Consider the following 18,097-nt stretch of genomic DNA (forward strand, 5'->3'; position numbering starts at 1 on the left):
GGGTGCCTGGAGTCTGTAACGGAATGGATCCAGCAGAGTTGCTTGAAGCTCAACCCAATGAAGACAAAGGCCCTGTGGCTAGGGAGGAAAGGGTCAGAAGAGGAAGAGCATCTCCCCTGCTTTGACAGAGTGCAGTTGACAACTTCACACTCCATCAGGAACTTGCAGTGATCTTTGATGCCTCCCTTATAATGAAAGCTCAGATCATGAACGTAGCACACCAGGCATTTTTCCATCTGTGTCAGGCAAAGCAACTCTTCTGCCTGCATCCCTCTGCCAAAACCTGGACCTACAGCTGAGTCAAATAATATAAAAAAACACAAATAGACAAAAAAAGTACAATTAAGCTTTAGCATTGTTGTATGAATATTTAATTTATTGAAGATGATTATAAACTACTGAAGAGAGAAATGTCAGAAATAGCTAAATATATCTACAACAACAGATAAAGTAGAAACTCTGAATTAGTGAGCCATGTGATTGTTCAGCCATTCAATGTATCTTGATACTTTTGTGTAAACTCCATAGGTGCCTACAGTTGCACACCCCTTCCCCCAGCTCACAAGCCCTGTTAGAAACCAAGTATTCTTGTACTCAGTAGCATGGGGGCCACCGCTGTCACCTTCACATGAATCTTTAGTCCCTGTCAAATACCCCGCACAAAACATGTTTTTTGTAATATTGAAGTGAGTGTGCTGAATGCATTCTTTAGTCTTTATTCTGGGCAGATTCACTCGCAGAAGGAGAGAAGAAGTAGCCCCACCTTCTATTAAGCGCCCCCATCCACTCACTGTGGAATATTTAATAGAGGACAAGATGGCTTCAGCAAACGGTCGCTCAGGCAAACATATGGGTACCACATAATCAGTAAAGTTTACTGGCTTGTCCAATCGTAGTAAGGCAATGTCATTGTCAGTTTTTTTAACAATATATTGTTCGTGGACTATAACTTCAGCAACCCTCCTTTCCTGCTCAGCTTCTTCTTCTTCATCTCTGTCATATTCACCTGGATGAGCAATGAACATGTTGAGAATGCAGATATCATATATTATGAGCCAAAACCAGAGAGTAGATCTGATTCTTTAGACTCATAATATTAACATTGATTAACCATTTCTTAACATAGCAGTTTTGTTCTTACTTTTCCATGTAGTCTATAACCTGTTTACAACATCAGAATGTCAGTCAATAATCAGGCATGCAAAAAGTGAGTTTGAGGAGGGTTTGTGAAGCATCAAGACAAACAAACATTTTTTAAAATATATCTGGAACAGGAAACCAGCCAGAGAGGCAATGGGACCTTTGGATGGCAAAGGAATAAATGGATTGCTAAAGGAAGATAGGGAGATGGTAGAGAAGCTCAATGACTTTTTTTTGCTTCTGTGTTCACTGTGAAAAGTGTGGGGCACATACCTATGCCACAGCCCCTATTTTTAAGAAGACAGTGTGAAGTCAGGTAACCAAAGATGAAATAAAAGATCTACTGGGGACATTAAAAAATGTTAAGTCTCCACACCCTGATGGCGTACACTCACAAGTTGTTAGGAAATCAGATGTGAGATTATTGAGCAACTAACCTGTATATGTAACCGATCACTACATTCAGCTGCTTTACCAGAATACTGGAGAGTAGTAAACATGACACCAATTTCTAAAAAGGGGTCCAGGAAATTATAGGCCAGTCAGCCTAATGTTAATCCCGAGCAAATTATCAGAAACTGTAATCAAAGAATTGTTAAGCACAAAGGGACAAAGCCTCCTTAGTTAAAATCAGCATGGTTTATGCAAAGGAAGACCTGCCTCATCAATCTTTGGGAGGTGAACAAGCATGTAGACAACAATAACCTGGTAGACATTATATACCTGGACTTTCAAAAGGTTTTTGATAAGGCTCCCAGCCACTGAAATTGGTTGAGCCCTGCGGAATTCTACATTACACAAAGATGCCCACATGATGACATACCCATATGATTGTATGACAAGAAGCTACCTGCATGGTGCTCTGCTAAATGTGTGAACTGGGTCATAAGTCTTCAAAGCACATTTCTGTTCGTCCTGTATTGGCAATATGCCCCTGAGAGAGAGCCAGTTTGGTGTAGTGGTTAGGAGTGTGGACTTCTAATCTGGCATGCCGGGTTCGATTCTGCACTCCCCCACATGCAGCCAGCTGGGTGACCTTGGGCTCAACACAGCACTGATAAAGCTGTTCTGACCGAGCAGTAATATCAGGGCTCTCTCACCCTCACCTCATAGGATGTCTGCTGTGGGGAGAGGAAAGGCAAGCCACTTTGAGATTCCTTCGGGTAGAGAAAAGCGGCATATAAGAACCAACTCTTCTTCTTCTGAGTGCCAGTTTCCGGATGGCAACAGTGGGGGAGGGCTGTTTCCCTCCCTGTGGGATCCCTATAGACATCTTCTTGCTCTCTGGGGGAAACAGGGTGCTTAACTAGATGCACATGAGATTCAGCAGGGCTCTTTTACATTCCAGTTTTTAATCCCTTCTCCTGCAACTCCATATAAAATTGTCCTGGTCCTTTATCCATTGGTTTTTATACATCTAATTCAGTCATTAAATCTATCTAGTCGGCATTGTAAAGCCACTGTTTATCAGCCCCAAACAGAATGGACAAGCTACTCATTGAACTGCTTGGAAAAAAACCCCTGAAATACAGAGATGATCAGTAAATAAAAATGGGGAAGAAATACAAAAATAGCTACCATGTACATTTGCAGTGTAACTGCCTGTGGTTGGGTGCACTGTGGTTGGCTACACTAGGTCCCTATCACAATCAAGCACATTAGGTCCCATTTCCAGCCTTGCTTATCCTGAAAATTCTGCACATGAAGTACTTGTTATATGTACCTTCCTATCAAAGATGAAATTGGGGGTACACTTAGGGATGGGGAAGTAATTGCAATTATTCAAGGACCATTGGCTTTCCTACATTTTGAAGTACATAAAAGCAAGGGATCAAGGGAAAGAGGGTTAGGTCAGTATGGAAGAAAAGGAACTAAGATGAGACAAGGTAGATGAGGATAAGTTTAGCAGCTTACTGGCAGTCTTCAAACAAAGGTTGGATACACACTTTTCTTGGATACACACTTTTCTTGGATGCTTTAGGAAGCTTTGGGCTGATCCTGCATTGAGCAGGGGGTTGGACTAGATGGCCTGTGTGGCCCCTTCCAACTCTATGATTCTGTGATTCTATGATTCTTACAAGGGGATGCAAGTACCCACCAGGAAGGATGAGGATATCCTCCGAAGTATCAAAAATCAAGATCAGAGGCCTGAGGGGACAGCAGATAAGGAAAATAACAAGGAAAGAAAACTGAAGTAAGGAGGAAGCAGGGTCAAGGGACAAGAAGGGAACAAAGAAGGAGAGGGCTGCCTGCCCGGTTAGCTGCAAGTCCTCTTTAAATTCACGTTTCAATAAACATTCATCCCATTTAGGTTTTCTACAACTAGTGACCGATGACTTCACTTACCCAGTTTTACCCTGAGTACTCTGGACTGCATTTCATCCAAGCAGTGAGCTGCAGTAACGACCCACGATGGAGCAAGTAAAACACCTCCACATTTTTCTTTTACACCATCTATTAACAGTGCCTGCAAATACAACCATCACCACTCTAAGGGTCTGCACAGAAGTCATTTGCTTAAGCGTCAGCCATCTAGCATTGGAGGAAGTACATGGGTTTAAGCAGAACACTTTAAAATGGGTTGGATCCCACCAGCTTCTCTGCTGGAACAAGAGGAAGGAGGTTTTGACAGCCCAAAGGCCTGTGCTGGAACCACACGATGCCGGTGGAGAAGCTGCCCACAGAGGATGGGGCTGCAGTGAGGAAGGAGCAGAACAAGATTGTCTCCTGCGCTACCAGAAAAGGATTGTCTCCTGCGCTACCTAATGGCTTTAAGCATGTGAAGTCCAAAGAAGGGTTACCTCCTCGGCATTTTACAGTATGGTATTTTTGAAATACAGGGAGCCAAGAGCAGCCATTCACACACAGATTAGTAATCTCACTGCAGTTCCCATGTTTGATGCTGTCACATTGAAGAGGGCAGTTTCAGAGGGTAACGTGTTTGTCCGCGGTAAGAACAGCTAGGTGTGAGTTCAACAGTGCAGTAATATTTATTTTATTTATTTATATTTGGATTTATATCCCACTTCTCACGACTTTTGTCGCTTTGAGGCAGCTAACAATTAAAAGCATAAACAATTACCCCATAAAAACCACATTAAAGCAGTAACAAATACGACCCACAAGATGGCGGAAACAAACTACCCCAATACAATCTGCTAAACCAGCCATACAAGTCAGCACTAGTTGTTATTATATTACAGAGATGCTCGGCTAGGTTGGGACCCCTGATTGAACTCCAGTCAACCCCCCCTCCCCGCAGCCTCAACCAAATGCCTGGTGGAAGAGCTTTGTCTTGCAGGCCCTGCAGAACAGACAGCTCCGTCAGGGCCCTTAGCTCTTCCGGGAGCTCATTCCACCAGGCAGGAGCCAAGGCCGAAAAGGCCCTGGCCCAGTTTGAGGCCAGGCAGATTTCCCGGGGGCCCGGGTCAACCTACAGATTCCTACCCACAGAGCGGAGAGCCCTGCAGGGGGCATAAGCAAATAAGCGGTCCCTCAGATAGGTAGGACCCACGCTGCATATATGCAAGAAATGTTGTGTTTGTGTTTCAACGAAGAATACCCTACAGGGAGTGTCAGAGGAGATGCGTAGTTAGACTAGGAAGTTTCTGATATTTTTCAGTTCCTCTAGGGAATGAAAAAGTTCGACTGTTAAGATGCTCTTTCTCTTCTCTTGCTTTGCAAAGTGATTTTCTCTTCTCAATATTCTTTAAGCAGCTTGGTGCTTTGCTCCTCTGCCAATAAGTAGCACCTTAGAGAAATAAGAGTTTTAGAATATGAGCTTCAGAGAGTCAAAAAACCCCTTGTGAGATACCAATCTCCCTCAAGGCTGCACCATCGATTGTGGGAGGTTGTGGAAAATTTGAGGTTTTTCTTCCTGTGAAAAACATGTTAGTCATTAAATCACTCATTTGATTGCTTCGTACAAATGTTTTTCTATAAGTGTCATCCATTAACTGTGTAATTTTGTGAACTTACTCCTCACTGCATGCATGAGTATAGCCATGTTTAGCTCGCTGGGCTAAAAAGAACAGAGTTGTTTTTAATCCCTCATGCAAAGCACGATTACAGAGTCCTGTGCCAGGCACATGGGATGTGAAAAGGTTAAGAGGAAATGTTACTAAAATTCAATAAAGACTTACTTGCCATGGGCATTCCCCTGGAGGACAGACACGGCCACCGACAATTCTTCCCTCCCGAGACTCATTTTTTTTGGCCAAAATGGGTATTTTCCCACATGGATAATCAACTGTAAAAGGATTAACAAAGTTGTACAAAACTTGTGATATAAGCCATTTTAGGCTGGCTTATACTGAACAGAATAATATTTTGAAAAGCAGAGATATTGTCAGGACCGTCATTATGCAGTTTCTCTGTATGACTGACCGTTGAGCAGGAAAATGGCTTGTATGGTCATGCCTAACTCTTCTATGATTTATTTATTTCCATTTATAAAAAGGTAAAGGTATCCCCTGTGCAATCACCGGGTCATGTCTGACCCTTGGGGTGATGCCCTCTAGCGTTTTCACCCTGCTTTATTGTTCCCTGTGCCTCCCTTTCATCTTCACAACAACCCTGTGAGATAGGTCAGGTATGTACTCAGGCATGTGTAACTGGCCCAGGGTCACCCACTAGCTTCAATGGCAGTGTGGAGATTTGTACCTGAATTTTCCAGATCCTAGTCCAGCATTTTAACTACTACACCACATTGGCTCTGAATACACTTCTTACTTCTTCTTACTTCTTACTTATCTAAATATGGCATGCAAATCATTTTCAGTTCATTCTCAATGGGCTGTTAAAATTATATGTAGCCCAACAAATGCCTACCTGTGAAAACCGTGGGACTGAACCTGATTTCAAGATTCACTATCCAGTCAATGAATTGGATCCTACGATCTGTTTTATGAGCCTCTTGTGGCGCAGAGTGGTAAGGCAGCAGAAATGCAGTCTGAAAGCTCTGCCCATGAGGCTAGGAGTTCAATCCCAGCAGCCGGCTCAAGGTTGACTCAGCCTTCCATCCTTCTGAGGTCGGTAAAATGAGTACCCAGCTTGCTGGGGGGTAAACGGTAATGACTGGGGAAGGCACTGGCAAACCACTGGCAAACCACTCCAGTCTGCCATGAAAACGTCACCCCAAGGGTCAGACATGACTTGGTGCTTGCACAGGGGATACCTTTATCTTTACAATGATCTGTTTTTGCTAAGGGAGGACTCTTGGTTCAGAGTCAGAAGATCCAACACCATGAGTTTGCATTATTTATTTACTTTAATGTATAATTTAACTTATAAACCGCCCCTCCCCAATGATGGGCTCAGGGAGTTTCCCATTTAAATGCTATAAAAACAATAAAAATATAATAAAATACAGTTTGTTCTGTAGCCACCACTTTAGGAGTTGCAGTTCTGTTACTGACAATGCAAACATCATGTGCTAGCTCAAAAGCGGTATGCCGGATCTAGGGTTCCCAGGTTCCCCTAGCCACTGGCAGGTGATGCGGGGTAGGCAATAGGGTTGCTAGATCCAGATTGGCAAAGATTTGGGGATGGCACCTGGGGAAGACAGAGATCTCAGTGAGGTACAATGGCATACAGTCCACCCTCCATTTCCTCCAGGGGGAACTGATCTCTGTAGTCTCAAGATGAGCTGTAGCTCCAGGGAAACCCCAGGTCCCACCGGGAGACTGGCATCCCTAGCAAGAACACTAACAAAAGTCATAGTGTCCATCTCTCAGCTCAGAACCCAGAAATGCAATTTATGTGAGAAGAAAAAGTCACCCCTCAGAAGGTGAAATTACAAAAGCCCTATTTAAAAGGTACTCAGGGATGGCATCCTCATGCAGTGAGGTGAAGCACTGCCACTGACCTCTTGCCCTTGCGTCTGTCCTGCCGTCTCCCTGCCAAGGAGGGGAGGAGGCCTCTGGCCACTCTCTGCCCTGGGGCTGGCCCCAAAAAACCTGGAATTGGCGCTGAGATGAGTAATTTTCCAACTCTGGTCAGTTGGGCTGACTACCTTCCTTATTCATGCTAGGATTGGCCTTGAGCAAAGAGAAATTTAATAAATAAAAATAAAATCAGCTAATTAAAACCGGATTTCAGCTTGATAATCTATTGAAAAGTTCTGCTTTCTGGCATCTATCTGGAAAGGGATGCTACCTACATGGTTGTGATATGAAATGTTCCTTACCTTCTGGGATGCAAGATACTTCATCACTGGCTAGCCTGTATCCCTTTGCACAAAAACACTCCCGTACTGTGGTTGGGGTGTCTCTGCAGTATTGGTGACAATTGCCGTTGTCATAAATGCACTTCAGTTTTTCTATTTCAGCTAATCAATAGAGAAAGCGACATAAATGAACCAAATTTTGTTTTCCATAAGTTCTTGGAAAAGGGTGAAGCTAGAGAAAAACTTCAGAAGAATATCAGAACAACCATGTTTAAGGAACCAAGAGACCAAGAAATTATGATTCAAGGTATAATCTTTTGTGTGCATGCACACTTCGTCAGATATCTGACAGTGTTTGTGCACACGAAAGCTTGAATAAAACTTTCTTGGCCTTAAAGGTGCCACTGGACTCAGGGGTTGTTCTGCTGCTTTAGATCAACACAGTTACACACCTGAAAGGAACTAGGAAGATAGAATAAGGAACTGGAAACCAATGGCAGCCTCCTCCCATCGACCTAGTGTGAGTCAGACATGTGATAGAAGTGCACCCAACTTTCAGAAAACGCTCAGTCTGGAAGTCCACATTTAGCAATGCTAGAACTGAAAGTCTTTTCCCGATATTGTGTGCTAAGAGGAAGTGTTACATCCACAACCAACTTCACAACTGAATAAGTCAGAAAACTGCTCTAGTTGTAGGGGAAATTGTTTCCTTGCCTTCAAACCACAGAAGAAGAATGGGTTTTTATGCCCTGCCTTTCTCTATCCACAGGAGAGTCTCAAAGCAGTTCACAATTGCCTTCCTTTCCTCTCCCCATAGCGGAAACCTTGTGAGGTAGGTGAGGCTGAAAGAATTCTGAGAAAATCGTGATTGACCCAAAGTGACCCAACAGGCTTCATATGGAGGATTGGGAAATCAAATCCAGTTCTACAGATTAGAGTAGGCGGTTAACCATGATATCGCTCTGGCTCTCATGATGCTGCCTTATACTGACTTGGTCCATCAAGGTCAGTACTGTGTACTCAGACTGGCAGAAACTCTCCAGGGTCTCAGGCAGAGGTCTTTCACATCACCTGCTGCCAGATATTTTAACTGGAGATGTTGGGGATCAAACCCGGGACATTCTGCATATCAAGCAGATGCTCCACCACTAAGTTACAGCCCCTCATCGGGCATAATTGCTGAAAACTGTGATTCCTTCACCAGCAAGCACAACTTTCACATATGATTGGCAACAGAAACATAGCTAGTTACCTATTGGCTGATAGCTATGTAGAGTGTAATATATCAGTTGGGTCTAAGGCAGGGGTAGTCAACCTGTGGTCCTCCAGATGTTCATGGACTACAATTCCCATGAGCCCCTGCCAGCAAATGCTGGCAGAGGCTCATGGGAATTGCAGTCCATGAACATCTGGAGGACCACAGTTTGACTACCCCTAGTCTAAGGTCCTACCCTGTGTGCCTGTGATGTTAGTTCCTCAGTGTGTGTGTGATGTTTCATTTGGTGAATGATTGTGGTGCACATGGACCTCGGTCTTCCCCACTGCAATATTTTACTGAGGTGTTAGAACAATTTCAGGTTGGGAAAATGGTGAGGGCAGGAGGCTGAAGCCCGGTCTCTGCATTGTAGTTAAAATCCTAACTGGGCACTGTGGAACTGAAGAGTGCCTGGGATACAATGTGCCGATCCTGGACTCCAATCTGCGGACTTTGTAGCATGGAAACAGGCCTCGTGTTTGCACAAGTCTTCTATCTGCCTCCCTGCCCCATTTGGGAAGCACTCATAATTAAAGCAAAACAAAACTTTCCCCATTCAACACACACAATCATTTCCTAAATATCTCAGATGCTGGAACCACATATTTGAAATGCCTGGCCCTTGAATTCAAAACACAATTTCAAAGCTATTTGTGGAAATTAACATCATCTGACCTGTTTCACAGTTTTTGCCTTCATACTCCATAGGACACAGGCACACGTAATTCTGATAATGGTCTATACACGTCCCACCATTCTGGCAAGGGTTGGAGTCGCAACTTTTGGGAGCTGTAAAAAATATGTGGGGTCAGCAAAATGTTTGGAAAGAACTCTAGTAGGAAGCATTGTACAACACTGTTTATAGGCACTGCCTTACCTGTATACAACTTCCAGAATTCCATCTAGGATGCGGGAGAAAGAAGAAGCAAATCATACATAAGGATGCTTTCATATATCACCGCCTATTTCTTTCACAAATACCTTCACAAGTACCTTCACCCTGACAACGAAAGGCTACCAAACTCCAATAACATTTCACAGATGACAAGCAGAGAATGAACTACAACTGGGGGATGTCCTAGTTTACATCTGACCTCTATCATAAAGACATTTAGTGGCCTTAAGCAAGTTATTGAGCTTATGATCTACAACACTGGGGCATTAGTATTGTGTGTTGTTTACAGCAGTGCTAGTCCAAAAACAAAATCCAAAAAGCCCAGACCACAATCCAAGCAATGCCTATTGTTAGGACCAACCCAGTGTCATGTAAGCGTGCAAGCTTTTGAGTTCCCCAAATCTCTTTGTCGGGGCAGACAATTGTCAAGGATGACCCCGATTTGATGTGGTCACAGAACGAAGCTGTTCCTAGGTTTGCAAAACAGAGTTTAATGGAAGAAATGCAAGAAAAAGGTCTTTAAAAAAACAAGGCGTACAGTTCTGTGGCAGCAGAAAAACAAGAAAGCTAACTCATGATCTCTTTTTGTGGCTCTAACACAGCGTAGTTGGTTCAGGAAGCAGAGTCCTTGAGCATAATACAGATATCTTCTTGGCAGCATGGAGGAATGGAACAGAAAGGGTAAAGAGAGAATGCTTTTTCTCACTAAATATATTTACAGAAAATTATTATTATTATTTGATTTATAGCCTGCCACTCCCAGGGAAGCTGGCCAGAGGCCTCCTGACCATAACCTCCTGACCTCCTCAACCAACCACTGGACAGTATCCATGGGATCTTCCAAGGGAAGTGAACTAAGTGAGTCTTTGGGTGAATAACCTTGCCAAATATCTGCCAGCGTAGAGATGACCAGAACTAATAGTATATCAAGGAACTGTGTGGAAGAGTGGAGTTGATTTGGGAAACTGTGTCGCTTCAGCTGCAACAGACTGGAAGATTTCCGTAATATGGACCTAGTCTTGACAATGGGGGAGATTTTTTTAAAATAAAAAAGGAGATTTTTTCAGGTCCTCATGATCTTAAGACCTCCTCATTCCACTATATGGTGGAACTTCTGGCAGGCAAAGAAAAATTCAGGTGGCAGCTGGCCACAAAAGCAAGAGGCAATTATGTGCTACTGAATTGGTCCACATGAAAAATATTGCATGGATGGTGTTCTTGACGACAGTATTGACCTATGGAATAGGGATTACAATGAAAAATGAGAAACACCAAAAGTATCATATAAATGCTAGCTATTATTATTATACAGTTGGCTTAATATGGTATATTTTAAAGCACCTTTATTCTCATAGCCAGGATTTAACCATCCTAATTCTCTACCAACATCACCACAATGCTACAGATCACAGAGAGCTATTCTGGGCATTCGTCAATAACCTGTTTTGCAATAATTTAAGAAGCTTATGCTGACTTTGATAATGATACAGAAGAAAAATACTGTAATTATCCTAAAATATGCTACCAACAAATAAGGTTTTATCCAGCTGTAGCATATGAAATAGCAAACTGCACAATACATATTGCATTGGTGTTCAGGCACATATGTATGAACATGTGTATGCATTAACGTGCATACGCACTATAGATAGGAGGCATACAATTATGATGCACAATGGTCAGTTCCAAGTTGCACTAATGTCAGAGAACAAGGACATCCTAGCTTGAAAGATCTTTCAACACTTCTGGTTTAAGAATCAGTGACAGACTCACATGGTCACCGGTTAGAAAAAAGTAAATTAAATAATCAACTGAACTTCTTGTCTTCAAATAGATCAGATAATATAAGGGAAGCACTCAGAGCAGAAACCTTGTATTTCCTTCTCTTTCTTACCCTGATAAAGGACAGTGACAAGAACTTGAGTGACAAGATATCACTGTTGTCAGAATTCCCATTTCCTCACATCATTTTTTGAGGTTGTTTGTCATTGCACAAGGCCAGAAAAAGGAGGGAATGTGGGATCGCTGCTTTTGACAAAAGCATCACCAGCCCTATTCCCAAATTATTGCTGCCAGATGAAACCACTGAGATTCAGCAGACTGTGCCAATGATAAATATGCTTGCAATTCCTTATGCCACTATGTCAAGGGCCTTCTTAGTGCAAACATAATAATACAACCATAATAGGGTTTAACCTGAATTTTATATCCTTGTACAATCAACTAACCTAGATCCTGACTAGAGTTCCACACATGCAAGGGAAGGCAATGTTTATCTCCCCCTTCCAAGCTAATTCTTTTGAAGGCTGTCCCCAAGGAGCAACATCAGCTAAAATTAACCACCTTGTACCACCCTCCAAGTCACCATCATTAAAATTGGAAGATGCCATTTAAAACTTCAGGACAATGGAAGACGCACCCTTTCAGGTGCTATATTACTTACCGTCCTTTTGTTATCCTGGAAGATTTCTCTGGCTTCCTCAAATGAACATTGCTCTTCTAGGCATTCTCGCTCCAACGACCCAGATTTCAGCTCTTCCAGGAAGGAATTGGCTCGCCTTTTCCTCTGTAGGATATTGCTAGCTTCCTTGTGATTTAAGAAGACTTTAAAAGGAAATTATAGGCTAGCTGAAGTCACTTGTGAACTGAAGTTGGTTAGGCCCTGTTGCTTAGACTCTTGGTCCACCATCATGCATAACTCAGTCTGACCGGTCTTGAGTAAAGGTCTTTCATATAGCCTACTTTCAGATTCCTTCACTAGAGATGCCAGGGATTGAACTTAGGACCTTTCACATGCATAGCTGATAATGAGCCACTGAACCATAGCCCAGCAGGGCACATGCTATTTCCCCCTGCATCCCCCCTCCCCACTGTTCTCATCCTCCTGGCAGCCCTTTCCTTGCTTCCTTCTCACCTACCCATCAGCCTTTTATCCATCTTCAGCTACTCATTTACGTGATTTCTATCCCACTTTTTCCCCCAAATAGGGGGGAGGACTCAAATCAGCTGACACAACACCAATTTTATCCTCCCGACAACTCTGTGAGGTAGATTAGTCTGGGAGAAAGTGACTATCTCATGATCATCAAGTGAGCTTCCATGGCAGGGTGTAGATTCAACCAGAGTTTACCAGATCCTAGTCTGAATCTCTGACTACTACATCACATTTGCTTTCATGGTTTGGCTGCTTTTGAACCACAGCAAGCAGCCTGTCCTGGGTGAGTCATGCAAGTTGTATGGTATCAGTCTCTCCACAGGGTCAGCTTGGGCTGTGGGTGGTTTGAACCTCCCCACTCCTGACAAACAGCTGACCTGCTGAGATAAGCCCCTGTGAAGATCAGCTGTGTGGTGGCTCTGGAGGCATTAAATAGACCCCAATCCCTTCATGTGCCTTGGAGAGCTGAAAAGTTAAACATTTCCTGAACCACGCCAACCTGACTCCCGGTACCAAACACCTGACCCCAATAAATCTTCCTCTCAAAGGCCAGAATAGACCTTGAAAGAAATCAGGGCTTGAAAGACTGGCAATTCTATTGTGACTGCCTGGCAACGGCCACTGTGGCCGTCCATTTCTTAATGCTTCCATTAAAAAAAAAAGATTTTTGATTTTCTTAAAAATAATGCAGAATGCAGAAGACAGGCCCTGCCAGCTCAGCTTGGGGCTGGCAGGCTTTCTCTGCAGCCTGGTTTAAACCGAGCTGCAAGAGAAGATCAGCTGACATGGTGGGAGCTGAGAGCTCTGCACAGCCTTGGGTGCTGCTGGTTCCCCTTGCAGCTCATTTTAAAAATTGCACACCCCTATTCTACTCTAGAGCCTCTTGTGGCGCAGGGTGGTAAGGCAGCAGACATGCAGTTTGAAAGCTCTGCCCATGAGTCTGGGAGTTCGATCCCAGCAGCTGGCTCAAAGTTGACTCAGCCTTCCATCCTTCCAAGAGGGGTAAACGGTGGGGGGTAAGTGGTAATGACTGGGGAAAGGAATGGCAAACCACCCCATATTGAGTCTGCCATGAAAACACCAGAGGGCGTCACCCCAAGGGTCAGACATGACGCAGTGCTTGCACAGGGGATACCTTTACTTTTACCTTATTCTACTCTGGGGCTTGTCATTCCAAGCTGAGCATACTTTTACTACCTCCAGGGGCTGCCCTGTCATTCCCTGACTCAAAGCACTGATTTTATTCCTAGGGAAAGTGGGGGTCTGGCACTCTCGGTCCAGAACATTTCTGCTACTGCCTGGGGCTGTCATTCTAATCACAGAATGCTTCCACTCCTCCCAGGGCTCATCATTCCACTACGAGGCCAATCGTTCCAGAAATTCGAGGGCTGCACCAAAAAACCTGTCCACCAAAACCTGAGGTTACAGTCTGAAGCATTTTTAAATTGCATACTTACAATCAAATCCTGAGAAATTTTTAAAAATCAAATTCAAAGTCTAGCTGTGACTTTTAGTCCTAACAAATTTGGCATTTTAATTGCTTTTGCTTAATTAAAAAAATGAACTAGCATGGCCCATGCTAAGTATGAATAAAATACCATGGAATTATATTCCTTTCCATGTCATAACAAAACACTATCCCATAATTACCATCCCTTACACTGGTTTACCTATTGAAAAGCGATTAGTGAGAACTAGTGATGTGCAGTCCCCTCCCGCCCCCCATTTTTCTGTTTTGGTATATTGAAGTGCGGAAAACCCCCGCACAGGGTTGGACTGTTGTTCATCTAGTTGTCCTTGTGCAGGCACATGTAGATTCTGAGCAGGTGCAGAAGACTTCTTCACACACTTAGTAACAGAGCTGGAGGGACCACAATAGCCATTTCTTGCCCTTCAGTCATGTGCTCTGGGAGAAGCTGTCTTCTGCAGTCTCTTTAAATTTTAAAGGGACTGCATAAGCCCAAGAAACTGAGAGGGGGAACAATCTGTTCTTGTCTCTTGCTGCTTTTGGATCTGCTGATAATTTCTGAATGTATCAGGGATTTTCTCAGGATTTCCCCCTGGTTTTCCTGAGATAACTCAAATATGTTGGATCTGAATGCACACCCCTAGTCAGAACTACTTGATAGTTTTAGAGATGGACTGAGGCTAGGTTTTAAAATTTTCACCACCCAGACTTAGTCTAGGTCAGCCTTTCTCAACCTTTTTACTGTTGAGAACCCCTGAAACATTCTTCAAGCTTCAAGAAACCCCAGAAGTGGTGCGATCCCGATAAATGTTTAACAAATTTTAAAAATATATTAAAAATACCAATTAATTTCGACCCATTCAGGAAACCCTTCTGAGGCCATCAAGCAATACCAGGGTTTCACAAAACCTTGGTTGAAAAAGCCTTGTCTAGGCTCACTGAGTAATCTTGACAAAGTCACCATAGCTTTCTCTAATTTGTTCCTCAAGGTTCTCTTGAGATGTTTATTTCATTTATACCCTGTCTCTCTCATCAACAGGGACCTAAAGTGGGAAAGGGGGCCTGGTTATGCTGTTTTGTCCAGGGCCAACAAAAAACTGGAGTTGACTTCACTTCCATCCAGTGTAAATTGAAATCTAGCATGTGTGCATATTTTATAGTTGCCAGCTCAGGGTTGGGAAATACCTGGAGATTTGGAGATGGAGCCTGGAAAGGGTGAGGCTTGTGGATGATGCAGTAGAGTCACCCTCCAAAGCAGTCATTTTCTCCAAGGGAACTGATCTCTGTAGTCTAAAGGTAAACTATAAAAGCAGGAGATCTCCCCCTGTTCCCTCTCCACCTGCAGAGGGAACAGCTCTCTGTTCTTGTACCTTCAAGCTTGGCGTAGTGGTGAGGAGTGTGGTCTTCTAATCTGGCAAGCAAGGTTTGATTCCGCGCTCGCCCACATGGAACCAGCTGGGTGACCTTGGGCTTGCCACAGCACTGATAAAGGTGCTCTGACCAAGCAGTAATATCAGGGCTCTCTCAGCCTCACCCACCTGAAAGGGTGGCTGTTGTGGGGAGAGGAAAGGGAAGGTGATTGTAAGCCGCTTTGATACTCCTTCAGGTAGAGAAAAATGGGATATAAGAACCAACTCTTCTTCTTCTTCTTCTTCCTGTTCTTCCTCTTCCTTTTTCTCTACAAAGTTTCACCGTAACCTAGTAGTCATTATGCCAGATAACAATGTGACCCACATTCACTTCAGATATACAGTGGCATCTTGCATCTGTGTATGTGTATAATGGAATGAATCCATAATTTTGTCCCTTTTTCTACATGAAAAGAATATTCAGGAAGACTATGTGCACGGAAGAGCATAATTCACATTATGTGCATGATCTGATATACTAGGAGATTTCTGTGATTTACGTCCCTGATTGTAAGAACAGCAGGGTTACAGGCAATGTATGGCTTTATTTCAGAAGACACATTTTTACTTCTGTTTTAACTCATTCAATGGATTAAGAATGCCTACTATGAAAGGCTGCAGCAAGTTAAACAACTAGTTAAATCTTTGCTCTGGTTAGTTACTGAACTGTGTTTTGGAGTTAAATTGAAGCTCTTGCTGATAGAAACCCCTTTTAGTTTTTCCCTAGAAGACGGTAACTTTAAAATATAGTTTTAAATGATTTGCTGTGAATAATCCCTCTTGAATTGTAGACTGTAAATTGGAATGACCAAATTACAGTATAGGTCATTGGGGAAAAATTCTTCTAATGTACAGCCGGCACACTATTAATTTACTGGATATTAAAAAGACACTATTAGCCATATGCTTTCCCCATTTAACTTCTTGCATCTGTCCAAAAGCTGAACCTTAATGATTAAAGGAACCTAATTCCTTACAACCATACTAAGCAGTTTTTAAATGAACTTGTGGATATTTAAATACTTAGATGTCTAAGTTGCTTTTCTTTACAGCTTCTCCTATAGCTTCCACAGGAACACATGCTCATATTTGAATGTATTAAATGATGGATACTGTTATTATTTTAAAATATAGAAGATCAAATCTCCTGATGTCCTGATTTCACAGTTTGGAAACCATGTAAGAGTGAAACACAATTTAAAAAAAGATTATCAATAAGTCTGACAACAGCCTCTTCTGTTTTGATCATTAAGTAAAGGAATAAACACTATCATGAAAACAGATTCAACTTGGAAAAATAAAGAGTGCATAATCATTTCTTTGCTCAGAGAGCTTTTCATGAGAATATGAACCACTATAACATTTTGCTAAATGTAAATTTTTATCATCTCTTAAATCATACCTGCAGTCAGCAAAAGAGGATAAATCAAGAAAAAGTAGAAAAACAGAACGCTGCGGTGACGGGAAACCATGATGAAACCGACCAGTGTCCAAATAGTGAGCTGATATTCCAGGAAGACCTTTGTGACCAAAGTTCTTTGCTTCTGTTACTTCTGTTGGAGGAGGGGAGTTGAAGCACTAGAGGAGACAGAATGGAAAAATGTAACATCCAGTACAGTTAACAATGTGATGTAATGGATAGTGAGGGGTGAAGGGAACAATCTTAAGCAGGTCTACGAAGAAGTCCTATTTTGTTCACTGAGGTTTAAGAAACTGTTTTTAGGATTGCAACCTTTAGGTGAGGAGACAAGAGCACTGTGATCAGAACTGGGCCTGTGCAACAATCATAACTGACTTTAAAATTAAAATGGCTGCAAGTTTAAAAAAAATTCCCACCACTATGATATAGGGTTGCCAGAGGCCCTCAGTGGAGGCACCACTGCCAATCAGCTGGCCAGCAGGGGGGAATGTACCCTTAAAAAAGGAGGAGGCTCTGCTGATGTGCAGTGATAAGTCCATGTCACTGTCTTCATGCCCCGGAAGTGATGTCATGACATCAGGGGCACCAGGGCGATGCTCTGGTATTGGAGCAAAAACTGCAAATTCACCATAAAGTTTTTACCCAAAGGCACTTGTAACCCATTTTGATACTCCTGGCAGAGAAAAGTGGCATATAAAAAACAACTCCTCATCCTCTTCTACTAAAGTGTCATTCTGAAGTCACTTCCGGATCATGTGGGGAATGACGTAGGCATATTGCTGCACATTGGAAGAGCCTCCCTCCTGCTTCTGGTAAGTCCTCCCCCCATCCCAGCCCCTCACCAGTTGCCAGAAGAAACCTGGCAATCCTACTGTGGTAAAGTGCTACAAGCTTTTCCTGCAGACAGTATGACTTTGAACTACAGGAAACTTTTCAAGAATACAAAGCCATGGACATAAGCAGCCAAAATTTGTAATGTCCATGAAAGCCCTGAATATTTCAGACATTCGTGATAGCAGCTATGGAAATATTCACAGTAGCAGCCATTGGACTGGCATTAAGATAAACACCTGCTTTGTTGTTTTCTTTTTCAGCTACTCCTTAGACTGATGTATTCATTAAAACAGAAGATCACACAGCTGCATGTAACACAGAGGCAGATACACACCCATTTGCCCATTACCAGAAGCATAAGCTCCCACCTGATACTGGTAAAGCTATATCAACATGAAACAATACCATCTCATCATGTTTCTCTTACTCACCAGGTAAAGGTAAAGGTAAAGGTATCCCCTGTGCAAGCACCGAGTCATGTCTGACCCTTGGGGTGACGCCCTCTAGCGTTTTCATGGCAGACTCAATATGGGGTGGTTTGCCAGTGCCTTCCCCAGTCATTACCGTTTACCCCC

The 18,097-nt window shown here is 42.9% G+C and overlaps 1 protein-coding gene across 1 annotated transcript; it reads right to left on the minus strand.

Annotated features, from left to right (window-relative positions):
* Positions 1-342: 342 nt before the first annotated feature.
* On the minus strand, positions 343-16,830 carry LOC143840323 (coagulation factor VII-like). Its single transcript, XM_077343708.1, has 8 exons — positions 16,671-16,830; positions 11,900-12,060; positions 9,439-9,463; positions 9,237-9,350; positions 7,328-7,468; positions 5,283-5,389; positions 3,487-3,607; positions 343-1,006 (listed from the first exon to the last, which is right to left on the minus strand). The coding sequence occupies exons 1-8, from the start codon at positions 16,738-16,740 to the stop codon at positions 465-467; spliced, it is 1,281 nt and encodes a 426-aa protein (XP_077199823.1). The 5' UTR covers positions 16,741-16,830; the 3' UTR covers positions 343-464.
* Positions 16,831-18,097: the final 1,267 nt, after the last annotated feature.

The sequence above is a fragment of the Paroedura picta genome, chromosome 6 (assembly GCF_049243985.1).
Source record: "Paroedura picta isolate Pp20150507F chromosome 6, Ppicta_v3.0, whole genome shotgun sequence".
Taxonomy (NCBI): domain Eukaryota; kingdom Metazoa; phylum Chordata; class Lepidosauria; order Squamata; family Gekkonidae; genus Paroedura; species Paroedura picta.